We start from the raw sequence: 27,954 nt of genomic DNA, 5'->3' as shown, positions 1-27,954 counted from the left end.
AATAAATACATGGAGGCAGTGATACGTGTCTTTCTTTATCATTTATCAGAATGGTAAAAAAAAAAAAAAAAAAAAAAAAAAAGGCACAGTAAAGCAACTTGTGGTGTTGTCAAGGCTCAATTATTCCATTGTTACAAGAGTCTGGGGCATTCATCATTTCTCCACTAAGAAAGCCAGTGTTCACTCATTTTGGCAACGAAGTGAAAACCTATCATTACATGGGCAACACTGATGTAGAAGAGATACAGATTGTCATTTGCCCATTAACGTTTGACAGGTCCATGTTTTTACACTTAAATGAAACAAGAGCAACATTATAGTGCCGCCCAATGTGGGTGGCGTACAGTATGTGAACCTGGCATGAAATGTGTGGGTTGAGATGTTGACCAGACTGTCCAAGCAGATGGAAAGGAACAAAGGCCAGCACACATCATGGCCCTTACAATGCCAGCCAGCAAAACATCAAAGAAAGATAGATACAGGCTTGTACCAACTGATCTCATTCAGTTGGCTGACAGAAATATGTATCATTGTCCTGTTGACCACCCAAAGTATGGCTTACAAGAAATAAAAAGCATTGTTTGACAGACAATGTGCATTTCCATAGCCCTACCCAATATTGAGAGAGCATGCCATGGCCGTGCCAATTGTTAATGCTACGGAGATATCACAAAACTAAATTGTATTTGTCACATGCTTCGTAAAACAGGTGTAGACTAACAGTGAAATGCTTACTTTACGACCCTTCATAACATCGCAGAGGGAAAAATAACACAATGAATAAAGATGGCATTAGTTAGCCAAGTTATCACCTATGTTATCATCAACTAAGCCAAGTACAATATGTAATAAGAAGCCTTTCTCGGACTCCCTGAACTGTTTCCATAGGCTGTGTTTTTTAGAACAACTTAACTCTATCAAACAATATAGTGTAGTATCATGAACCCCCTATTAAAAAAGTAGGTAGTTTGCCTATTTATGCATATGCAATAAGAGTTAACCTAGAAACGATTCCCCAAAACAGGTAAAATACATAATCATGAGAAGAATCAATGCTGCTTCGACAGTTTTGGTATGCTACCCAAATGATACACAATGTGGTTAAATGACTGGCCATTAAGAGTCAGAAAATTCTAATATTTTGATGGTAATACACATAACCTTACAGCATTTTTTATTTTACATTAGAAAACAAATGGAGAAAATGACAGTGAACACTTTCCTCTGTTACTCAGACCTCCGCAGGAGGGCGCTCCACCCACACTGGATGCACAAGAGGACTGTTGAAATAAGGCAAGCGTTGCATAGCTCGAGCACTGAACACCATTTCTGACCAGTCTGAGAACTTGAATGTTGCTTATGAAAACATTCAGTAACTCTGCAAAAAACACATGAAATAAAAAGGAATGTTGGGATGCATACATGTAAAATAACATTCACAACAGTCACATTGCTGATGGGAGATAAGTGATGGGATGATAAAATAAAGATAGGATGTGTGCAGTGAAAGGTGTTGTTTTACAGGGTCAGCCATAGTAATATGGTGCCTCTGGAGCACTCTAGGGTTAAGTGCCTTGCTCAAGGGTACAGACAGATTTTTCACCTTGTCGGCTCAGGTCTTCAAACCAGTGACCTTCCAGTTACTGGCCCAATGCTCAACCGCTTGGCTACCTGCTACCCTTGCGGTCAACTGTTGTGACCATGGCATGACTACCTACAGTACCGAACATACTGGCACAGTCCTATACAGATGGGGGGGGTATGTACAGTAGAAGTTGTCTCCAACCACAGGATCAGATATTATTTAATTTCCTAATGACTAAGCTCATAATGAGGGTACTGCAATCTGACCCTAGACCATGCAACATGTACTTTGAGCCGAACAGAAACCTTTCCTACAGTGACTTGATCGGGGGAAGCCTTTTCTGTGGGTCAAACACACTTCCGGTCACACTTTGTTGATAAGCAACTGCTTGAAGGTTACAGTTAGGGTTAGGTCTAAGTTACGGGTTAAGGTTAGGGCGGCAGGTAGCCTAGCAGTTAAGAGCGTTGGACCAGTCGCTGGTTTGAATCCCCAAGCAGACTAGGTGAAAAATCTGTTGATGTGCCCTTGAGTAAGGCACTTAACCCTATTTGCTCCTGTATGTAAATCTGGATAAGAGCCTCTGCTAAATGACTAAAATATAATGTAATTGGTTAGGGCTAGCAGATAGTTAGCTGAAATGTAACTTAGTCTGTAGAACATATACAGATTGACTATCCAAATAAAATGTTACCACACTTCCTAGTTCCACTGCTCTGTAAACACTTTGCTGACCTCACCCTCCACCCGTTTCCTCCATGGTGCCATACTGGAGGGGGGGGTTGTGAAATAGAAGTTAGAGATTTCAATGTGCTTTTTAGGGGGGAATGCCTAATCTTGTGATTAAGGGAAGTGACAGTGTTCCCACTGTGTTGAAGGTCAGTACAAGTACAGGTCAGGATAAAAACAGATTTTTAATTTGTTGGGGAGGACTATGGAAAAGGATAAAAAGCTGGAGCATTAGATCTGGTTAGATACAAATAGTTCAGTGTAAAAACAATACATTTATAGAGTTAGACGTGATACAGAAGAATAGCATGTAACCACTACCTCAGCTGAACTGAAAGAGGCTTACATGATTCTTTATGACGCTATATGGCTTTTAAAGAGTGACAGCAATTATATACACAACAATATATTCTGAAATATATTCTCCTGTTCTATTATCAGAATCTCAATTTTGTTCTCCAATTCAGTCAGCGCTAACTGTTTCCATATTTACCCCTTCAAATCTGTGCCACATTAAAGCTGTGCATCAATGAGCTCTCCAGTGAAGCCCTGAGATAGTCCTATGGTACTCTCAAAACAGTTTGTTAAGATAGCTCAACCACATCAATCATAACACCCCGTTTAAGGAATGACCTAGGGTGTACCTGTTTACTGTTTTCAAATGTTTCAAAAAGTTTGGAACATGTCAGAGAATAATACTTCAACATTAAAGTAGGTCTGTATTCAACCACCCAAGTCTCGACCAGCGAGCCTCTGCTCTGGGATTGCTTGTTCTTCTCTGATGCACTCTTACTCTGTGAGCGTTGCTCCAGCCTTTTAGAGCCTTTACTAACAAATCCAAGACAGGCCTTTTCAGAACAGAGCTGGACTCAAAACACCCATTGGTAACCTTGCAAAAAAGGGCAGTTTTGGATGTAGTTATTACATTTTAAAGATTAATTCAGCTCACTTTCCTCCAAAGTGAGGCTTCCCTCTCCTTTGAAAATAACTTGGAACAGCTGGTAAGAATAATAATACCATGTAAATTCTTGAAACATAAATGTACAACATTATAAGCTATACATTTGTCTGCATATTTAGCAAAATCATGAACATGGTTGTAATGACACAGCGTGGGACATACATTACAGCACCAGAAAGGGAAGGCCATATAAGTAACAAGAGTTGCCTGGCTGGTCTTAAAGGAATCACCTTTGGTGGCAATTGACCTCTAATGTTGTCTACTCCAAGTCCATTCAATAAAAAAGTATCTCTTCGATATTCATGCAGAATATACCTCACAAATGTGTTCTGTATAAGCCAATGATGTATCCACGGTCACTGTTTTGGAGTGCAAATATCTGGGTTGTTTTCATTAGGGCACACGGTAACAAACATTTTTAAATGTTTTGCAGAAAACAAAAATGTGTGTTATTTTTGGACAAGTCCAGGTAGTTTCAGTCCATTTCCCACTATTTGGTGCCTAATAAAACAGGGCCCTGCTTTGGTTACATCAGCCATAGTGTTTCATTAACCAGTCAGATCCTGCGTCCTCTCACTGGCTTTTGGATAAACAGACTAGTGGACTGTATACTTCCAAGTGAAGATGGAAAACAGAGCACACACACACACATATATTGCTTTGTAGGCTACATGAACTTTCCACACCAACTCTTTTATGTAGTCTTTCTGTGGCCACTGTCTATACCAGAAATGTCAAAACATACCTGTCAGTTGTTTGAGATTTAAAAAATATATATAAATATTGTTTTCCTTTTGGTGGGGAAACATACTCAATATAGTTTAAAATGACTAAAACCAAATGGAAACGGTATAGAAATGACAATGGAAGCTAGACAGTCCGGGAGGATTGACCTCAAAGACCAAATGCAGCCCCCAGAGCAAAATGAGTTTAACAACCTTGACCCATACTGAGATGACTCCGTACAAACAAACAAATCCTCAATCTCACAAGCATTTCATTTCTGTCTCTCATCCTCTCCTAATCAGCATTCGACAACGATCGACTTTGCACATCATTTCATAAAAGAACAAGGGGGAAAAGAACCACAGTTGGAGAGGAGAGGTCTCCATCTGGTTAGTCTGTTAATCTTGTGACCCTGTGACTAGGGATGTGATGGTCATGGAATTTAGGATAACGGTAATTGGCCAACCAAATTACCGCGGTCACCGTAATAAAATGTTTGAATAGCGAAAAATTTATAATTTTTTTGGTAGATTTACATTTTCTCCTCTCCTCCAGACTGCATGTGCTGCCATAGAAATATAATGAATAGAACAGGCATCCCAATTCAAGTAAATTATGGCATAATGGGTGGAGTGGCGGCTATTGACAGTGTACCCATAGTTTGAAAGCAGGAAGTAATTTGTCCTGCGATTTGATTCAATCAACTCACATTACAAAAAAATACATTGCATGAGCTACATTAGTTAAAATAATTTGAGTGAACATTCTACATTACCATGGAAATTATTACATCACAATATCAGGCAGCCATTGCAAGTGTATCTACAAGTTTACCAGTCAAATTACCAAGATTAGATTTACCTAGACTGTTCTATTTCTGTGCTGATGCTGCTGCATTGTGGTTATTCAGCCAAATGTTTATTTAATTTTTTTTAAATGGTTATGACTGTTTTCATCGGTTACACGGTTATACTGTAATTGTGGCAGTCCTACCAGTTACCCTAAAAAAGACTAATTCAGCCAGGAGAGCCAAGACAACAACCAACCAACCATCCTTCTCTGGATGCATGTCCAGCAATACAGACACATCTCCCCCCTTTCTCCTACCCCATACTAGTGGAGGCTGGAAGAAGGGAGAAATTTGAGAATGGCCTCCAATTGAAAGTGACATCAGCCTCCACTGCCCAATCCTCTCTCCCGCTTTCCTCCTCTCCTTAGGCTCCCTCTCTCTGGACTCTCTCAGACTAGCTCCTTGTCGGCCCTCCACAGCTGTTCTTTGACCTCTGTGGGCAGTGTCTTGAACAGGTCCTCCTCCACCACCAGGCCGCTCCTCTTCAACTGCCTGCACTCCCCCAGCTCCACGGGCAGGCACTCCAGACGGTTACCCCGCAACTCCAGCTGGGTCAGGCCCGTCAGCTCGCCAAAGCGAGATGGTAGAGTATGGAGGCAGTTGTTGCCCAGGTTCAGGGTGCGCAGCTTCTTGCACTGGAACAGCTCCGGCGGGAGCGACTCGATCTGACAGTGACAAGGAGGGAGATCAGAGTGAGGATGAATGTTGAAATAGATAATATAATTTAATTGTATTTGTGCATAGGTTATGTATACTATAGTGTATGGTTTAAACAGGCATACTGTTTCTTGCTTTAGGCTGTGAAAGGTGCTTAAAGTTGAACTCCTCCACAATGAACAGCTATGTTCTCAAGAACAGACTTGGCAAAAGAGGGAAGGAGAGTTCAGTACATACTGTTCCGACCGTAGCTACCCAATCGAAACACAGTCACACCAGCCCATAGGACTTTAAGCCAATCAGAAACAAACCTATGCACTCTGCCCTAAAGAAGGGAGCCAATCGAGCCACAGAGGTACAGACATACAGTCACAGTCTTCGAGTACCATACATATTTGTATAATTACTTATGCTCACACCAACACCTGTTATTAATAGTTCAGTCATCTGTTGAGGCAAAGACACAATGAGTGCATTTTACATAGATGCTGTTAATTTAAGCCAAAATATGATCAGAGTAAGCCGATTCACCGAGCTTAAAATAGCCTTATCAAATTACAAATGCTTTTCTTAGCTTCAAAACAGTGAAGGCAGCTGGAGCTATCCAGGCATTGTTCTTCAAGAGAAAAACAAAAACCTAGAACACTTTAGAACATTGGAGTACAGTGGTGAGCGTCGGGTCCTCGTTAGGGGCCCACCTGGGAATAACGTTTTACAAATTTCACAACTCATTTGGGTCGATAATGTACTAATGGCAAAGAGAAGACTCTGGAGAAGGGCGTAAAAACACAGAACACACCAGAGGGGTTCCTTGTAAACGGGGCTATTTTGAGCAGCATACCACCCTGTTTGTGGCCCATTCTCAGTATGGAACTACGTATATGGGTGAGTGAGTGCAGTAAAACTAAAAAAACATAATAGTATTGTTTACTCAAACCATCTGATTCCTCACACAGCAGATGACCACCAGTACGCAATAGGGAAAATGTTGTATAACCTCCCAGAATTCCTTGTAAGTCCTTATTTTTCACACTAAACTTGATTCTTAAAAAATGTATTGGATGAACGGTGTGTTCAGTTAATGAACTGGCTCAGCATTAGACAATGTCCACCAAAATCAAGCAAATTCGTTGTAAGGAGACTGAAGTCAGCCTGTCTGTCAGGAATGTACAGGAAGTCACAATGGTCAGTGTGTCATTGATGCAAAACGCACAAATCGGCCAATGCAAAAACACAAAATGGCCATTGCTATAGCGGAGTCACTTCACATGTACATGATTAAAATATATGAAATCCTATAATGCATTTACATATGATATTACACAAACTATATTTTACATGATACATTCCACTAAAGTGTTACACTTTCATTTACACTTACAAGAGTTAGCCTACACATTATTCTCAAAACTCTAGAAGTCAGCACTCAGACAAGAATTCACATAAGTCAAAGTTCATGTTAATGATCTCACACTCAGTCGGGAGTTTTGTGAATTGTTTGTAAGATTGCATCTCCCGGAGGTATTCTGTACAGGACACACACTAAACCTTTTCCAGCCATCTGCTTAACGAAGATGAATTGCATCTAACAGGATGGGGAATAGTACATATAAAACCAAAAAAATACAGAATGAAAACAGTTTGCCATGAAAATCACCCCAGGGACAGGATCGCTTGATCTGCAGCCAGAAGTGTGACAAACTCATTAGCATAATATAACTGCTTGTTTGTACTTTTAGAACTCTGGCACATTGTCTCAGTTAACCAACAGTGTGTAGTAGGTCCAGCAGTTTCCCCTATTTTAACTAAATTGAAACATTATTAGCAGGATAGGCAGTTACTTTTCAGAATATTGAACTATTCAAGTGACCAGTTTATCTCAATGGCACCGACTATGTAGACATTCCAGTCTACTACACAACTCTACAATAGGTACACAAGGTCATTAGGTCTCTATGTCTGACAAGTAGTATGGAGCTGCGACTTGGAATATTGTTTCTTCATCCTATGTAATATATTCCCTGTGAATCTGATGTTTTTCCGGCCTTTATGGAAAATTTGCCATTAAAAGTCACATAGTCAATATTTACCATATATTACTCTGAAAGTACCATGTTTTGCCCAATAGATGCTGCTGTTCCTGCTACACCATTTTATCCATTTTGATGGGCTCTTGGGTTTTTAAATGCATCGACTACAAAAAAAATAATTTGCAACCTTGGGTAGAAAACCAATTGCTTTTGCTCATGATGAAAATACATTGTGTGATCACTCCCAAGTCAAGACAGTCCTCCATGAAAGCAATTCAGTTTGTCCTTCTAGCAACCTAATGCTTCAAGCCAACTCTCCTTGAACAGTTTAACAAATGGCAGCTTTATGAGATGGCTATCCCGATGGTGCAAATTCCTCCAAGCCCAAACCTGTGATGGAGGAATGGGCTAGTGACTAAAACTGTTGCGACAAACCTAATAAAATAATACAATTATGAACCACTGCAAGGCAGTCTGCAAGGCAGTCTGCAAGGCAGTCTGCAAGGCAGTCTGCAAGGCAGTCTGCAAGGCAGTCTGCAAGGCAGTCTGCAAGGCAGTCTGCAAGGCAGTCTGCAAGGCAGTCTGCAAGGCAGTCTGCAAGGCAGTCTGCAAGGCAGTCTGCAAGGCAGTCTGCAAGGCAGTCTGCAAGGCAGTCTGCAAGGCAGTCTGCAAGGCAGTCTGCAAGGCAGTCTGCAAGGCAGTCTGCAAGGCAGTCTGCAAGGCAGTCTGCAAGGCAGTCTGCAAGGCAGTCTGCAAGGCAGTCTGCAAGGCAGTCTGCAAGGCAGTCTGCAAGGCAGTCTGCAAGGCAGTGATTAGTGACATTTACCATTAAATACAACACCATTACTAAAAACTGTGGCCATGTCCTCATGCTCCTAGACCGTAGTGCTGCTTTTGACACAAATCGACCATGACATCCTTTTCCTAGCCACCGTGCTTCTACACCTGCATTGCTTGCTGTTTGGGGTTTTAGGCTGGGTTTCTGTACAGCACTTTGAGATATCAGCTGATGTACGAAGGGCTATATAAATAAATTTGATTTGATTTGATTTGATCCTTTTGGAGAGATTGGAAACCCAAATTGGTCTACAAGGACAAGTTCTGGGCTGGTTTAGATCTTATCTGTCGGAAAGATATCAGTTTGTGGATGGTTTATCCTCTGACAAATCAACTAAGTTTCGGTCTTCCTCAAGGTTCCGTTTTAGGAACACTATTGTTTTTACTATACATTTTACCTCTTGGTGATGTCATTCGAAACAATGTTAACTTTCACTGCTATGCGGATGATACACAGCTGAACATTTCAATGAAACATGGTGAAGCCCCAAAATGGCCCTCCCTGAAAGCCTGTGTTTCAGACATAAGGTTGATGGTGGCAAATGTTTTACTTTTAAAAACTCAGACAAAACAGAGATGCTCGTTCTAGGTCCCAAGAAACAAAGAGATCTTCTGTTGGATCTGACAATTAATCTTGATGGTTGTACAGTCGTCTCAAATAAAACTGAAGGACCTCCGCGTTACTCTGGACCCTGATCTCTCTTTTGACGAACATATCAAGACTGTTTCAACGACAGCTTTTTTCCATCTACGTGACATTGCAAAAATCAGAAACTTTCTGTTCAAAAATGATGCAGAAAAGTTCATCCATGCTTTTGTCACTTCTAAACAACTGCAGTGCTCTTCCATGCCATCTCTAGGAGGGGTGAGTCACTTGAGTGGGTTGAGTCACTGACGTGATCTTCCTGTCCGGGTTTGGCGCCCTACTCAGGTTTATGCCGTGGGAACGATCTTTGTGAGCTATACTCAGTCTGGTTTCAGGGTAATAAGTTGGTGGTTAAAGATATACCTCTAGTGGTGTGGGGGCTGTGCTTTGGAAAAGTGGGTGGGGTTATATCCTGCCTGATAGGCCCGGTCCGGAGGTATCAGCTGATGGGGCCACAGTGTCTCCCGACCCCTCCTATCTCAGCCTCCAGTATTGATGCTGCAATAGTTTGTGTTGGGGGGGCAGTCTTATGTCTGGAGTATTTCTCCCGTCTTATCCGGTGTCCTGTGTGAATTTAAGTATGCTCCCTCTAATTCTCCCTCTCTCCCACAGAGGTCCTGAACCTTGGGACCATGCCTCAGACACCGCCTGATGACTCGTTGCTGTCCCCAGTCCAGCTGGTCGTGCTGTTGCTCCAGTTTCAACTGTTCTGCCTGCGGCTATGGAGCCCTGACCTCTTCACCGGACATGCCATTTTTGACTCAACCCCTCGACCCCTGAATGCTCGGCTATGAAAAGCCAACTGACATTTACTCCTGAGGTGCTGACCTGTTGCACCCTCTACAACCACTGTGATGATGATGATAATAATAATAATAATAATAATAATAATAATAATAATAATAATTTGACCCTGCTGGTCATTATGAACATTTGAACATCTTGGCCATGTACTGTCATAATCTCATCCCAGCACAGCCAGAAGAGGACTGGCCACCCCTCAGAGCCTGGTTCCTCTCTAGGATTCTTCCTAGGTTCCAGCCTTTCTAGGGAGTTTTTCTTAGCCACCGTGCTTGTAGATTTGCATTGCTTCCTATTTGGGGTTTTAGGCTGGGTTTCTGTATAGCACGGTGACATCGGCTGATGTAAAAAGGGATTTATAAATACATTTGATTGAATGAACACCCATAGTAGCGTACTACATACTTAAACTGCATATACTAATTTCAGGGATGATCTAGTGGAAATCACTCATCTTTTCCGACTCAAGTGTTTTACAACAGCTGATAAATTGATGCACTGTACCAAAATGAACGAATGGCAGGAGTCAACGCAATAGTGCATTAGATGACACATTCGGAGTACTATTTTAGAAATTGGACATACTATTTTTAAAAATGGCATAATATTTAGGTGCTAGTATGGGTATTTGGACACTGCCACTGTGTGTTTGGGTCATTTACCATTAAAGACCATTAGAGACCATAACATTGAAGTCATTAGAACTGCTGGATTTACCAGGATTGGTCTAACTAATACATACCTTTTTTTTGAAGGGGATAAACCACAGACATAGGAGCTGTTTCCTGGACACAGATTAAGGATAAGAGACTGACTGGCTTGAATTGTGACCACATAAGCAAAAGCTATTGGGGTCCATGGGTGGCTTTTCACCATGTTATTGGTCTCACTCATTGTTAGAAAGAATTATGGTCCAAATCGGATGTTAGGTACTAGATTTATTGACGATTATATAAATCCAATAAGTTAAATTAGACAATTTGGGTGCAAACAATTAGCTTAATTTCACATAGATCAAATTATATTTCAACACAATGTTTCAGGAATGCCTAATCTTATCTGTTTAACTACAGACAATTTCAGCTCAATCTCAGATGGTGGGTTTCAAAATCCTCTTTGTTGTGCTTTGAGGTGGAACAACCCTAGGGCCATTAACCCCAACATAACTGTCTTCATAATGCTAACCCCTACCTTCTTGTTACCCAGTATGACCTTTGACCCCATTCACATGTGAAAGAGGAAGGAAGAAAGAAGGGTGTTTCAAGAAAAATGTCTAAAATGTTCCTGGGACACACAGATAAAGGCCTTAACAAGTGGTTGGTGACCATTTGACCTGACCATGAAATAGCTAGATAGAGGAAAGAAGAAAGTGTGTTAGTTCTAGGTGTATAGCACAGGAGGCAGGTGGCACCTTAATTGGGGAGAAAGTGCTCGTGGTAATGGCTGAAGCGGAATACGTGAAATGGTATCAATTACATCAAACGTGGTTCCAATGTGTTTAATGCCATTCGCTCCATTTCAGCCATTATTACGAGCCGTTCTCTCCTCCGCAGCCGCCACTGGTGTTTAGCTAACATTTTCTCAGGGACACTCAAATACTAGATCTCTACTCACCCTGTTGGCCGTCACAGCAAAGTACTGCAGGTTCTGGAGGAAGCCCACATCGGCATGTATACTGGTCAGGTTGTTGTGACTCAGGTCCAGGAAGCGCAGTTTGCGGCAGTAGAAGAGCTGGCCCGGGATCTTCTCAATCTTGTTGCGGTTTAGGTAGAGCCTCTCCATGTTTGTCAAGGTGCCGATCTGGATGGGGATGTAGGCGATCTGGTTGTACCACAGTTTCAGGCTTACTAGCCGGTGCAGGTGCTGGAAGCTGATGATCTCCTCGATGGTCTTGAGATTGTTGTCCTTCAGGTCGATCTCCTGCAGGTTGTGCAGGCTGAAGATAGAGTGCGGGATTCGTTCCAGGTCACAGCGCAACAGCTCCAGCTCTGTAAGGTTCATCATCTTCTTAAGGCTGTTGAGCACCATTAGCTTGGTGCCCTCGTTGTTAATGGACAGCTTTTGGAGGTGGACCCCGACGTCCGTCACCACCTGAGGCAGCTTGGTCAGGTTGCTCTTCAGACGGAGCACTTTGAGCCTCTTGAGCTCCCGTAGCCCGTCGATTACGATGAAGCGGTTGTTCTCTGCGCTCAGGTTCCCTGTGAGGTGCAGCTCACTCAGGTTCTTCAGGCTGTAGATCCACAGAGGGATCTCCTTGATGTCTGTGAACTTGATGTGGAGGGACTTCAGGTTCTCCCTCAGGAAGGCCAAAGCTGGGGCCTCGATTTTGGCTGGTGTGTGGTAGAGCCACATCTCTCTCAGGCTGACCAGCTGGGCAATGATGGGGGGGATAGTGACATCAGGGATGAGCTCCAGCTTGAGCACCTCCAGTTCTAGGAGGTCAAACACTGTGTCAGGGATTCCGCTAAGCATGAACAGGTGCAGCTCCAGTTTCTCCTGGGAGTTCTTGGTGATGCGTTGCCTCAGCTTGTCCAGCGTCCACTCGTTGTTGAGGTTCAGCTGACGCAGTTTGTTCTCACTCACCTCCGATAGGAAAACGGCAAACCGTTTGGAGTAGAGTGGGTCATACTGGTCAATCATGTGCAGCATGAAGGCAAAGTCATTCTTCACATCGGGTATGTCGCTATAATGGCTCTCCTCACGGATCGACTCAAAAGAGTAGCGCTTGAGGGAACGGCTGAGCATCCAGCAGAGGGTGTACATGCAGATGAGACCGTAAATCCCCACCAGGCTGATATAGAAACAGGCCAGGATCTTGAAGAGGGTGGCCAGGGGGTGAGCACAGTGGTACATCCTATAGCCTGTCAGCTTCTCAATGTCCACCTTGCAGATCACACTGAACTTGATGTAGTGCACATAGTAGGCCGTGTAGCAGATGATCAGGATGAACTTGACGACTTTGATGATGGTCTGGCGGATGTAGAGCCGGTAAACGATGTCCCCTTCTTCAACGTGCATCCGGAACTTCTTCACCTTCTCAAACAGAGCTTTGGCCTGCTCGCCTTCCTTCTTGTCCAGGACGCCGGTGTCGGAGCGGTCCACTATGCCCTGTTCGATGCGGGACCTAGTCCTTTGGAGCATAGGAATGCTGGCCTCCACGTCCTCGCTGACACAAGATGCCTTCTTGTCCACCAAACCGTTCATCTTCCCCAGGGGCTTGGGGTCGCTTTCCTCCACTACCGTCTCGGACAGAGCCCTGGTGGTCCAGGGCGAGTCAAAACACTTGAGCAGGATGGACACAAAGTGCTCTAATTTGGAGCTAGTCCGGGGGAACTTGAACCAGAAATTACTGCAGGCCAGGAAGATGAGGGTGTGCAGTAGCACCAGATAGGGGAAGTACTTGGCGAACCAGTGCAGCTTGTTCTCGTAGCAGACCGCGTCAATGTAGTTGTACTGGTGCCGATCGAGTTCATACTTGATGCCTTTGGGCTCAGAGGCAAATGGGTCTGGGAAGCTCACATTGAGGTACTCACAGGACTTGTTGACCACCCACTTGCAGGGCAGGCAAATCATCTTGTCCTGGGTGACCTGCAGCGTGCCCCCGAACACGGCGATCATGAGCATGACAATGGAGATGTAGTCTGTGAAGACGTCCCACCATGGCTTCAGGATGCGGTACGCCGGCTGGGTGTCAACAAAGTACCGGAGCTCTGTGATGGGGATCATGATGGTTTACCTATGGAGAGGGAAAGAAGAGAGACTAAATGTAATACAAGACATTCACATTGCCACAAGTATATTTCAAAGTTCAATAGAGCAAAATATTTACAGGTTTTCTCCAACATGCTTTATCTTGAACTACAAACATAGCTCATCGAACCACAGACACTGCTCATCAGATACTCGTGGGGAGACTCGTCATGTCAGCGTGCGTCCAAAGAACTTATAAGCTTTCTTCAACCACTGATTTTTCAGCACAAGTGCAGACAGCTAAACAAACCCGACTGCCTGTGTGTGGTTACTTTATTCCAGTTCCAGTTAACTAAACCACAGACCTATGTATATTAAATGTGACTTCCTTTGCAATGTTGTGAGTCAGCTAATCTATGCACCCAGAACCAAATCAGTTACCTGTGCCTCAAACACAGACCATTCTTTACATTAAACTATATCTAATACAACAACTCCACAATTGCTTCAATTATTATATATTCTCATCTGTAACCCAACATCTTATTTATATCAGAATGCAAAACCCTAGGAAGCTTATTATGGGAAATATGATCAGAACTCTGTACCCATTCCCAGATGACTAGGGGCATTATGTCTGTGGGTTGCCAGGTTGGTGCAGGGAAAGCAGTTATTATGTTTCCAAGCTATGGAGAGTCTGCTACTCGTCAGGGACAACCCAGACATCCTGTGAGCAGACAGAACACCATGTGGCTCAGAGAATGCAGAGCAAGCTGGATACAGAGGGGCACAGAACCTGACACAGCACGCATCAACACACTAAAGTTAGTAACATCTCTGAATCAATGTTGTGTGTTGACACCTCACAACAATGTGAAATCAAAGTAATAAAAAAGGACAACCCATCATGTAGGAGGACTTGACATTGTAAGGAAGGAGAGTTTTCCTGAACTTTGACATTTAAAAGTCCATTATGAAAACAGTGACTCGCTGCAAGAGTGAACATGTTTCTTCTTGTTTACATTCTGAAGAAAATTACTCAATGTGAGAGGTTTAATTATGGTATTCAATGCGGCAACAGCAAAATGTCACAGATAATGAAACCAAAGAGGAATCCATGATCATGGCTGCAAAGTTGTTTTGCCAGAAAAGGCATGGTGTTTAACCTGTTATGTCTAGCTCAGCATTAGTCTATCACCACCAATGATCTCTGAGAAACAGGAAAACAACCCATTTATTAGGACATTGTTGGGGCCAGGAGTTGTTTCTGATCAAGTGATTTGACCAGGAAAAACTCTTGGCTGTAGTTATAGACTATTACTAAGAACTTGCATTTTTTTCTGGTCAGGAAAACTTTCAGGCCTGAGAATTTACTACTACTTGCCAATTCCACTGTAACAGATTTACGTCGAGACCATTGATTTAAAAAGTTTACCAAATTCTGTGACTGTGGAATTGCCCTACTACTACGGTGTATGGGGAAAACCACCCATTTAATAGGACATTCCTTGGGAGATGAACCAGTCAAGTACAAAGTCCTCTGCATTTGTACCGTTTCAGTGTTTCCCCTAGTATTTTTTTAAGCAGCGTTAGGGGCGTGGCCAATGGCACAGTTGTAGGGGCCTGCCTCTTGGGCGCAGAGACGACATTTTGGTGTTTTAAAGCAAATTTCCTGCAATTACACACATTTTGCCAAGGCTTATGCCCAGTGTTCAATGCTCCCTCTAAGCTGTGCGTGGGCGTGCATCTCCCCTGGGACTGCCGCACAGAAGAAATATCAGCCCGTGCAGAAAAGCACAAGATTGAACTTCTCTCAACTTTAGAGTTTTCCCCGTTAGTTTTAACTAGCAACGTTTCTTTACTGAGGGAATTGTGATAGAATCAAAGCAATATTTAACCCCTTCCAAGGCAACATACCAAAACAAAAAAGAACTATGCAAGAGATTTTGTGGTAGGCAGAACACATCGGGGTAGGATTCTATTGCATTGACAGGCACGACTCAGGCCTGTACTCTACACAGACCGGAGCACCATAACCAAATGAGAGCTGCATTAGGCCTACAGTGTATTCGGAAAGTGTTCAGACCCCTTGACTTTTTCCATATTTTGATACATTTTAGATTAAGGCTGTAACGTATTAAATAGTCCCCCCCAAAAAAAAAAAAAATCTATACACAATACCCAATAATGACAAAGGAAAAACAAGTTGAGAAATGTTTGTAAATGTAAAAAATTGAAATATTACATTCACGTAAGTATTCAGACCCTTTACTCAGTACTTTGTTGAAGAACCTTTGGCAGCGATTACAGCTTCAAGTTTTCTAGGTTATGACGCTACAAGCTTGGCACACCTGTATTTGGGGAGTTTCCCCCATTCTTCTCTGCAGATCCCTCAAGCTCTGTCAGGTTGGATGGGGAGCGTCACTGCACAGCAATTTTCAGGTCTCTCCAAGTCCAGGCTCTGGCTGGGCTACTCAAGGACATTGAGACGTGTCCCAAAGCCACTCTTGCATTGTCTTGGCTGTGTGCTTAGGGTCATTGTCCTGTTGGAAGGTGAACCTTAGCCCCAGTCTGATGTCCTCAGCGCCCTGGGGCAGGTTTTCAAGGATCTCTGTACTTTGTTTCATTCATCTTTCCCTCGATCCTGAGTCTCCCAGTCCCTATCGCTGAAAAACATCCCCATAGCATGATGCTGTCAACACTATGCTTCACTGTAAGGATTGTGTCAGGTTGTTTCTCATGGTCTGAGTGCGCTTTAGGTGCTTTTTGGTAAACTCCATGCGGGTTGTCATGTGCCTTTTACTGAGAAGTGGCTTACGTCTGGCCACTCTGCCATAAAAAGGCCTGATTGGTGGTGTGCTGCAGAGATTGGAGAACCAGAAGAACAACCGTCTCCACAGAGGAAGTCTGGAGCTCTGTCAGAGTGACCATCGGTTTCTTGGTCACCTCCCTGAACAAGGCCCTTCTCCCCAGATTGCTCAGTTTGGCCGGGCGGCCAGCTCTAGGAAGAGTCTTGGTGGTTCCACACTTCTTCAATTGAAGAATAATGGAGGACACTGTGTTCTTGGGGACCTTCAATGCTGCAGAAATGTTTTGGTACCCTTCCCCAGATCTGTGCCTTGACACAATCCTGTCTCGGAGCTCTACAGACAATTCCTTCATCCTCATAGGTTGGTTTTTGCTCTGACATGCGCTGTCAACTGTGGGACCTTATATAGACAGGTGTGTGCCTTTCCAAATCATGTCCAAGCAATTGAATTTACCACAGGTGGACTCCAAACAAGTTGTAGAAACATCAAGGATGATCAATGGAAACAGGATGAACCTGAGCTCAATTTCAAGTCTCATAGCAAAGGGTCTGAATACTTATGAAAAGGTCTTATTTTTTATTACATTTGCAAAAATAAAATCTAAAAATACTGTTTTCACTTTGTCATTATGGGGTATTGTGTGTAGATTGAGGAAAAATAAAACAATTTAATCAATTTTAGAATAAGGTTGTAACGTTAAAAAAAAAGTGGAAAAAGTCAAGGGGTCTGAATACTTTCTGAATGCACTATATATGCAAATTGACCATTGCCATATGGATGTGCCATTCACTTTGAACTAGACTGCTTTTACAGCATGACTGGTCGTGAGTCAATGTGCTTGTTTTGAAATCAGTGAGAGCTACATATAGCGACGTGTGCACATGTGTAATTCTGTTCATATCCTTTGCAAGTTAGTGAGTTATTAGCCCAACTTTAGATTATTTGTAGTCAGCAACAGGGGAGTAATTGCTTCCTACAAGAGCACAAAACATGTATATTTCTAGACATCTTTGAAAAGCAAGTCAGGTAAAATAGCTTTTTTTGTCTTAAAGGGGCAGTATTTTGAGCCAGGCTTGAATAAGCCAAGTAACCAGTTGGCAGAGGGTAGAATAATTGGTTTTTGATTCTCTGGAACAAGGGTATGGTAATAATGAAGAAAGTGGTTTCTTGCGTCAAACAACTATTTCAAATCAAATCAAATTTATTTATATAGCCCTTCGTACATCAGCTGATATCTCAAAGTGCTGTACAGAAACCCAGCCTAAAACCCCAAACAGCAAGCAATGCAGGTGTAGAAGAACGTATTTCAGTCACTTCCTTGTCTGAAGGGCAAGTGGATAAACAGGTTAATGTCTGCATGTTTTTTTTTTAGTTAAGACTCATGGAGTGTCTGCCTACATTGAACGCCACACATTGGCCGCTACTGTAGGCTGACCCATACAACACCTATTTCAATGTTAAAATGGGATGCATTTTCTCCATAGTTTTTTTTATTTTTCTCCTCAATTTCATGGTATCCAATTGGTAGTTATAGTCTTGTCCCATCGCTGCAACTCCCGTAAGGACTCAGGAGAGGCAAAGGTCGAGAGCTGTTTGTCCTCCGAAACACAACCCAAACAAGCCGCACTGCTTCTTGATACAATGCCCGCTTAACCCAGAAGCCAGCCGCACCAATGTGTCGGAGGAAACACTGTGCACCTGCCCACCACAGGAGTCGGAGTCGCTAGTGCGTGATGGGACAAGAACATCCCTGCCGACCAAACCCTCCCCGAACGACGCTGGGCCAATCTCCCGGTCACGGCCAGCTGCAACAGAGCCTGAACTCGAACCAGGATCTCTAGAGGCACAGCGCCGCAGTGCCTTAGACCACTGCGCCACTCAGGAGTTCTCCATCGTTTTTGATGGTAGGCCACGCTGGCAGGCCTACATTATGATCAAATAGCCACGGTAGCTTACTTGACCACTTAAAACGGATACAGCCTCAGTGTTCACAGTAACAATGCGCCGGAAGTTGCACAGACATTTCACAATGTTCAAGTTTGCACTCAGCAGACCTGAAATTTGCACAGTGACTGAAAAAATTGAGGGAATAAATCTTGTTAAGCCTTGTTCTTATGCCATTTAATGGCGCCGGAGGAGATGGATGCTGTTTTACGAGCTCATAACCAATTGTGCTATTGTGTTTTTTCACGTTATTTGTAACTTGTTTGGTACATGTTTCTGGATATCAGAACAACGACTAGTCTCCTCATACTGGACAAAGATTTTTTCCTTTAACGAGTCGGACATGAAGTATTTACACACTTGACAAGGTCAAGTGAAGAGAAGGATATATAGGGGACCTAAGTCAGGGTGCCTTGTAAGAATCCGACTGCGAGTGGGTAACCCGCCTCTACCTAATTTCCCTAGTTAATATTGCCTGCTAACATTAATTTATTTTAACTAAGTATGCAGTTTTTTTTAAAGATACTTCTGTGTATTGATTTTAAGAAGGGCATTGATGTTTAAGGTTAGTTACGTTCGTGCTTTTTCCGCAAATGTGCTTTTGTTAAATCATCCCCCATTTGGCGAAGTAGGCTGCGATTCGATGATAAATTAACAGGCACCGACCACATTGGTTATATGCAAAGCAGGACACGCTACTTAACCTAGTAATATCATCAACCATGTGTAGTTAACGAGTGATTATGTGAAGATGTATCTTATAAAAAAACAGTTTATAGCTAGCTAGCAACTTACCTTGGCTCCTTGCTGCACTCGCGTAACAGGTGGTCAGCCTGCCATGCAGTTCTCGTGGAATGCAATGTAATCAGCCATAATCGGCATCCAAAAATGCAGATTACCAATTGTTATGAAACCTTTAAAAAAAAAAAATTAAATCGCCCTAATTTAAAAAATAAATACAATTTTTTTTATTTTTTATCATTCAACCTCTACTATTTACCACCACAACCCGATGCTAGCACTAAGACCGCACTCAACAAGATGTACAGTACCAGTCAAAAGTTGACAGACCTACTCATTAATAAAAATAAAAAATAATTTTTTAAGTGATAAATCAAAATACACTGCTCAAAAAAATAAAAGGGAACACTAAAATAACATCCTAGATCTGAATGAATAAAATATTCTTATTAAATACTTTTTTCTTTACGTAGTTGAATGTGCTGACAAATCACAAAAATTATCAATGGAAATCAAATGTATCAATCCGTGGAGGTCTGGATTTGGAGTCACACTCAAAATTAAAGTGGAAAACCACACTACAGGCTGATCCAACTTTGATGTAATGTCCTTAAAACAAGTCAAAATGAGGCTCAGTAGTGTGTGTGGCCTCCACGTGCCTGTATGACCTCCCTACAACACCTGGGCATGCTCCTGATGAGGTGGCAGATGGTCTCCTGAGGGATCTCCTCTCAGACCTGGACTAAAGCATCCGCCAACTCCTGGACAGTCTGTGGTGCAACGTGGCGTTGGTGGATGGAGCGAGACATGATGTCCCAGATGTGCTCAATTGGATTCAGGTCTGGGGAACGGGTGGGCCATAGCATCAATGCCTTCCTCTTGCAGGAACTGCTGACACACACCAGCCACATGAGGTCTAGCATTGTCTTGCATTAGGAGGAACCCAGGGCCAACCGCACCAGCATATGGTCTCACAAGGGGTCTGAGGATCTCATCTCGGTACCTAATGGCAGTCAGGCTACCTCTGGCGAGCACATGGAGGGCTGTGCGGCCCCCCAAAGAAATGCCACCCCACACCATGACTGACCCACCGCCAAACCAGTCATGCTGGAGGATGTTGCAGGCAGCAGAAAGTTCTCCACGGCGTCTCCAGACTCTGTCACATGTGTTCAGTGTGAACCTGCTTTCATCTGTGAAGAGCACAGGGCGCCAGTGGCGAATTTGCCAATCTTGGTGTTCTCTGGCAAATGCCAAACATCCTGCACGGTGTTGGTCTGTAAGCACAACCCCCACCTGTGGACGTCGGGCCTTCATACCACCCTCATGGAGTCTGTTTCTGACCGTTTGAGCAGACGCATGCACATTTGTGGCCTGCGGGAGGTAATTTTGCAGGGCACCGGCAGTGCTCCTCCTGCTCCTCCTTGCACAAAGCCGGAGGTAGCGGTCCTGCTGCTGGGTTGTTGCCCTCCTACGGCCTCCTCCACGGCTCCTGATGTACTGGCCTGTCTCCTGGTAGCGCCTCCATGCTCTGGACACTACGCTGACAGACACAGCAAACCTTCTTGTCACAGCTCGCATTGATTTTCCATCCTGGATGAGCTGCACTACCTGAGCCACTTGTGTGGGTTGTAGACTCCCTCTCATGCTACCACTAGAGTGAAAGCACCACCAGCATTCAAAAGTGACTAAAACATCAGCCAGGAAGCATTGGAACTGAGAAGTGGTCTGTGGTCCCCACCTGCAGAACCACTCCTTTATTGGGGGTGTCTTGCTAATTGCCTATAATTTCCACCTGTTGTCTATTCCATTTGCACAACAGCATGTGAAATTTATTGTCAATCAGTGTTGCTTCCTAAGTGGACAGTTTGATTTCACAGAAGTGTGATTGACTTGAAATTACAGTGTGTTGTTTAAGTGTTCCCTTTATTTTTTGAGCAGTGTATATTTTATATTTGAGATTCTTCAAAGTAGCCACCCTTTGCACACTTGGCATTCTCTCAACTAGCTTCATGAGCTTCATGCTCAAGTGCTGAGCACTTGTTGGAATGCTGTGGTAGCCACGCTGGTTTAGCATGCCTTGAACACTAAATAATAATCAGGCAGTGTCATCAGCAAAGCAACCCCACACCTCCTCCATGCTTCATGGTGGGAACCACACATGTGGAGATCATCCGTTTACCTACTCTGCGTCTCACAAAGACACAAAATCTCACATTTGGACTCAGAGCAAAGGACAGATTTACACCGGTTTAATGTCTGTTGCTCGTGTTTCTTGGCCCAAGCAAGTCTTCTTATTATTGGTGTCCTTTAGTACTGGTTTCTTTGCAACAATTCAACCATGAAGGACTGATTCACGCAGTCTCTTCTGAACAGTTGATGTTGAGATGTGTCTGATACTTGAACTCTGTGAATCATTTATTTGGACTGCAATTTCTGAGGCTAGTAGCTCTAATGAACTTATCCTCTGCAGCAGAGGTAACTCTAGGTCTTCCTTTCCTGTGGCAGTTCTCATGAGAGCCAGTTTCATCATAGCGATTGAAGGTTTTTGCTTTCGAAAGTTCTTAATTTTCCAGATTGACTAACCTTCATGTATTAAAGTAATGATGGACTGTTGCTTCTCAGTTTATTTGAGCTGTTCTTGCCATAATATGGACTTGGTCTTTTACCAAATAGGGCTATCTTCTGTATAGCCCCCTACCTTGTCACAACACAACTGATTGGCTCAAATACATTAAGGAAATAAATTCTACAAATTAACTTTGAAAAAGGCACACCTGTTAATTGAAATGCATTCCAGGTGACTACCTCATGAAGCTGGCTGAGAGAATGCAAAGAGTGTGCAAAGCTGTCATCAAGGCAAAGGGTGGCTACTTTGAAGAATTCAAAATATATTTTATATTAGACATTGTTTAACACTTTTTGGGTTATTATATTCCATGTGTTATTTCATAGTTTTGATGTCTTCACTATTATTCTACATTTTAGAAAATAGTAAAAATAAAATGAAAACCCTTGAATGAGTAGGTGTCCAAACTTTTGACTGGTACTGTATAAAAACTGCATACACAACAAAATCTGTGGCTGCCACGATTTAGCAGCAGCATAAATGCATATAGGGGAAACACTGCTGTTTAACCCAGACACGCTACTTCATGAAAATATCCCAAAACTGAATATACTGAAGCTTAGAGTGCCCACCCTCAGCAGAGCCCGTGATACTGCTGATTAGATAACCCTCGCAATAAGACATTTCCTGTTTCCTCTTTGTATGCTTGAGGTCAGATGTGGTGGAGTGGGTGGTGTAGATATTAGTTTATAACTTCTTCAGTTCTGTCTCTCCCACTCTCCATCTGCCCCTCCCCATGCAATGTGGTTGATGGGCGCTAACAGAGGCTCATCCAGTCCAAATCAGTATGCCAGGCAGGAGCCTGAGCCATGTAGCCATCTTAAGTCTGCCTCTCTCTCTCTTTGGATCACTGCCCTCTCATGCAGCAACTGCCAGTTTGTGAGAAGTAAATCTAGTTAAAACACTGAGACCGAACAAAAACTAGTCTGTTTTGCTCTACTCTTATTTTTTTAAATCTCAGAATCAAGTTGCCTAGAAAGTGACGTTTTAGTTCTCATATTTCCAGTCATAGACTCCCACGTTTGCGTCAGAGCGCATAAATTACTGATACTGTGTGCGAGCCCGGGTGACTCAAACACCCCGTCACACAGCCTTTCAGTTCACGTACAGTAGCTTCACAGTGAGCACTATCAGACAGCTCTTACACCTTAACGGTACGTCACTCAGATCATTATATAGCAGCTTGATAAATAATTTCTGTTTGCCCGTGTGGATCAGAATAAACTAGATTGTGTCCTGTCTGTTCAGGTTCAGACAGTATAAAAGATATGGAAATCTGCCCAACAACAGTACACCCAATATCCCTCCTCTCTGTCCATCTGTCTGATCCCCTGGCACACCTACTTAATTAAACTCCAAGAATGTCTAATAGAACTGCAACTGCATTTCAAAGTTTCCCTGACATGGAATTGGGTTAGTATTCAAGTTTAGGAAGGTACTGTAGAATCTTGAATCATAAATCGGTCGATCTCTAGTTTTCAACACCGATACCGATAATTGGAGGACCAAAAAAAGCCGATACCGATTAAATCGGCCAATTTTTTAAATTTGTAATAATGACAAGTACAACAATACTGAATTAATACTTATTTTAACTTAATATAATATATCAATAAAATCAATTTAGCCTCAAATAAATAATGAAACATGTTCAATTTGGTTTAAATAATGCAAAAACAAAGTGTTGAAGTAAAAGTGCAATATGTGCTATGTAAGAAAGCTAACGTTTCAGTTCCTTGCTCAGAACATGAGATCTTATGAAAGCTGGTGGTTCCTTTTAACATGAGTCTTCAATATTCCCAGGTAAGAAGTTTTAAGTTGTAGTTATTATAGGAATTATAGGACTATTTCTCTCTATACCATTTGTATTTCATTAACCTTTGACTATTGTATGTTCTTATAGGCACTTTAGTATTGCCAGTGTAACAGTATAGCTTCCGTCCCTCTCCTCGCTCCTACCTGGGCTCGAACCAGGAACACAACGACAACAGCCACCCTCGAAGCAGCGTTACCCATGCAGAGCAAGGGGAACAACTACTAGAAGGCTCAGAGCGAGTGACGTTTGAAACGCTATTAGCGCGCACCCCGCTAACTAGCTTGCCATTTCACATCGGTTACACCAGCCTAATCTCGGGAGTTGATAGGCTTCAAGTCATAAACAGCTGCTGGCAAACACACGAAAGTGCTGTATGAATGAATGCTTACAAGCCTGCTGCTGCCTACCACCGCTCAGTGAGACTGCTCTATCAAATCATAGACTTAGTTATAACATAACACACAGAAATGCGAGTCTTAGGTCATTAATATGGTCAAATCCGGAAACTATCATCTCGAAAACAAAACGTTTATTCTTTCAGTGAAATACGGAACACACAAGTTAAGACAATGTGACAATTCGATACGGAGCATAAAGAAAATAAACATTCATAGGACCAGCACCGTTGCAGATTCTCTCAATACAATGGGGCGGCAGGGTAGCCTAGTGGTTACAGTGTTGGACTAGCAGCCGAAAGGTTGCAAGTTCGAATCCCCGCGCTGACAAGGTACAAATCTATAGTTCTGCCCCTGAACAAGGCAGTTAACCCACTGTTCCTAGGCAGTCATTGAAAATAAGAATTTGTTCTTAACTGACTTGCTGACTTGCCTATAAAAAGTCAAAATAAAATTCTACAGGATTAGCATTTAAAAAGTGACCGGTGGTCAGAAAAGCTGTGGCTGTAGATGATTTTGAAAAAATGTTAAATGAATAAAACAGGTGTGGTAGGAGTTTGTTGAGTAGTTTGCTGAAATTCACTATGATTGTGTTTATTTTCCACTTTGATGGTGAACTTTCTGTACTGCTAACATTCACTTCGTTTTTAAGTCCGGCACTGGTCCAATGAATGTTTATTTTCGAACACTTTTGTTATCTTCAACCTAGGGCAACATCAGGAAGTACCATTAGCCACCCTAGCATGGTGGTGGAACATGTTGTTTTAATAAAGACAGTACACATATTTTTCTGATTTTTTTTCCAACCGAATGGCCATTAAATCGAGGTAAGGAAAGAAACCGACGCCTTTGCAGCCTGAATGGAGGATCTTTTATGTATGAACCGGTCACCAGGGTACACGAGTGTATTACCGGCTGTGCAGCAAATGACAAACGAAGTAAGGAATAACAGCAGCAGGGCTAAACTCTGGTAGGAAAATGCTCATTTGTTTCATGCAGATTTTAGAATTTTCACATGAATACTAGCAAGTTTCTCACCCAGTGGCATATGGGCTATTTAGGTGAACGCTGATGCCACCCCATGATAAGCAGTACCAACTTTGTCAAATATTGTCCATTCCTGCATGCCTCTCCAGGATGCTGTTGGAGAGAAGCACCACTGCTATGCTCCACCAATGTTTAAAAAAATTATCAAACATAAATCATGTAGCCAATAGCTCAGGGGTTCTCAAAGTGGGGTCCGAGGACAAGGTACTGCAGGGGGTCTGCGGACAGATCTCAAAATATATATTTTTTAATTAATTGCAAATGAAGGTTACTAACAGATTAAACAAATTCAGGCCAAGGGATCCATGGAATAAGTTTAGTAATACAATATTATTAATCTACAATTGATGTTCTTAACCATGGGAAACATGGGCCTGTGAGGCTCACAGGGATATTGGAATCCACAGTACTCCCCCAGTTATACATTTTAACACAATACTTTCTGTATTCCCAAAAGTATTTTACTTTATTTATACATAATGCACTGTAATTTAAGGTAACTGTCCAGTGAAAATCTCACTTAAAAGTTCATGTTCTATTAACTCAAACAATGTTGTTGGCTCATCCTATACTTAGTGGTCAAATCATAAATTGGAGAATTATTATTTTTACATCTCTAACTTATCTCAAAACAGACTTTTTCAAAAATGCTTTCCATTTCCTAATTGAGGAGGATGCTGGCCAATCAGCAGTCTACCTGCATGAATATTTTGAATGACTGATATATGCTCACACCATTATGTTGTTGGGGTACACCCACACCATTACAAAACAGAAAATATAAAAAAAATTATCATACATATTTGCATTTTTGTGTGCGGAAAACTATTTCACTCACATTATAACTAATTATAGGTCATATTTCATGGAACACTGGGCAGTTACTTTAGGCTTTGAAACGGCAAAATTCTCTCTGCTTCGTGGCAAAATGTGTAGAATTGCAGGAAATTTGCTTGAAAACCAACATTTTCTCTCCAATGCCTTGAAGCTGGCCTTTAAAAATGTTTTTCCCAGGGCCCGAGATACTAAGTCCTTCCGGCGATGCACTCCCTTCCCTGTATGCGATTTCTTTCTCACTCGAGTTGTGCTGATTATGAGGTTTATGAATTCGCCAACACAAAAGGGGTCCCCGGCCCCAAAAAGTTTGAAAACCCCTACTAACCTACGGTAGAAGAGTATCGTTTTCTGTAGCCTACTGGCTGGAGAATTACATTTAATCACAATATCATGAGATACACGTTTTACATCATGCACGTCAGTACGATCAAATAGCCTAACCTAAACGGCGCCCAATTCAATAAAAATGCGCTTAGTTGTGAATATGACATGTTACAATATTGGCCTCTCCTAAAAAAAAACAGTACAAATCAAAGTATCAAAATTGACAATATCTGGAATTAAAAATAAATCAGGACTCTCACAACGACTAAACTGTCCAGGAAATTCGCCCCGTGTGCTAAATTGTCATGTTAATTAGTGATTTCAGGTTTGTAGACCTATTTATCAATTTTTGAGGAACTGCATCATAGCGAGAGAGAAAAAATACTTATGCATGTCTCGCTGTGTAAATTGATGTGTACATTGATTTCATGGTTTCTCAGGATAAATCCTGATAAAGTTGGGTAGTTGATATTCAAAGCAAAAATTATTAGTCTCGGAAATCAGGACTAATAAAGCCAATGAAGCTGACGACTTAAACGATAGGCCTACTACATTGATGTGTATTCATAAAATTCCATTGCGGGCCACACTATTCTAGTTTTGCGGGGGAGGGTGGCACATTTTTTGTCTCTCCTAGGGCGGCAGAAACGATGTATATACACAAGAGTCGACATTTCGCTATGAACATGCTGCGATATGGACTGTCGTAATGTAGCATTTTAAAGTTTGTACTCACCTAATTTGTTACAATAACGGTCTTTCGCCTCTTCCGCACATAAGTGATACATTTCTTAATGTTTCACAGAATGGACATATTTACGTTCACACACCATTCGCAGCAACAGAAAATACTCGGGAGAGGCAGCTGTCTCCACCCAGGAAGTTGGATCATAATAACATGGTACCAGAGGGTTTCCACTGGGCTCGTTTGAGTGGTAAGTCTTACATGCTGACCAGACCGGACACGTCGCGTGCGCGAGCGTCGCAAAATAAATGTAGAAATCCATGTTATTCAATTATTGCACCCACACTGCTCGGCGGGCCAACGAGCGTCTGCGACGCCAAGTGCTAAAATAGAAGTCGTTACTATTTCTGACGCAGATCTGCTGAAAGTCATCTCCTCATTGGTTTATAGAAGCAGGTACCCACTTGCATCTCCTCATTGGTTATATCCACGTGGGGGATTGAAAGACGAACTTTGTTGCCGGTTGTCATGGTAATACAATGAAAGTTTAGATGCATCACCATATAAGTTCAAAGATGAAAAAGCCTGGAAGGAGAAGACATGACTAGAAACGATGTGGTTGGTCGTTTTATATGTGGATTAATTGTCGGAGTAGAGGTCCTTGTGCATTTCAGGTAAAATAACAGCTCAATGTATATATCCCAGGACAAATTTGCTAGCAACAGCAAGCTAGCTAAATAGAACAAATTAACGTTAGCTAGCAACAGCAAGCTAGCTAGCTAAATTGCCATACATGTTTAATGCTTTTCGACCTGTCCCCAAATTAATGTCATTGGTTCAGAGTTTGTTTTGATATTTTAACCTGCGTGTCGTGATCGCGTTTGGTGTGGGGGGCAAAATGAATTTATGCATGATAGCGCACGATGGCGCACGTGCGCAGCCGGTTTGGGTTCCGTGTTACATGCTGACCAGACCAGACACTGGTCTGCGATGCCAAGGGCTAAAATAGAACTCCTTTCTATTTGTGACGCAGATCGCGCTGAAAGTCCTGCCTCTCCCATCTCCTCATTGGTTTATAGAAGCAGGTACCCACGTGCCATCTCCTCATTGGTTATACCCACGTGGGTGATTGAAAGACAAAATGTTTTGCCGGTTGTCGTGGTAAAGGTGTAGATGCCAATCACCATATAAGTTCAAAGATGAAAAAGCCTGGAAGGAGG

At 42.5% G+C, this 27,954-nt stretch overlaps 1 protein-coding gene across 1 annotated transcript; it reads right to left on the bottom strand.

Moving 5' to 3' along the window:
• Window positions 1–54: 54 nt before the first annotated feature.
• On the bottom strand, window positions 55–26,956 carry LOC112220261 (volume-regulated anion channel subunit LRRC8A). The gene is made up of 3 exons (XM_024382008.2): window positions 26,786–26,956; window positions 11,434–13,555; window positions 55–5,513 (listed from the first exon to the last, which is right to left on the bottom strand). Exons 2-3 carry the CDS (start codon window positions 13,543–13,545, stop codon window positions 5,238–5,240), a joined length of 2,388 nt encoding a protein of 795 aa, XP_024237776.1. The 5' UTR covers window positions 13,546–13,555; window positions 26,786–26,956; the 3' UTR covers window positions 55–5,237.
• Window positions 26,957–27,954: the final 998 nt, after the last annotated feature.

The sequence above is a fragment of the Oncorhynchus tshawytscha genome, linkage group LG20 (genome assembly GCF_018296145.1).
Source record: "Oncorhynchus tshawytscha isolate Ot180627B linkage group LG20, Otsh_v2.0, whole genome shotgun sequence".
Taxonomy (NCBI): Eukaryota; Metazoa; Chordata; class Actinopteri; order Salmoniformes; family Salmonidae; genus Oncorhynchus; species Oncorhynchus tshawytscha.
This window is presented reverse-complemented; position numbering and strand designations above follow the sequence as displayed.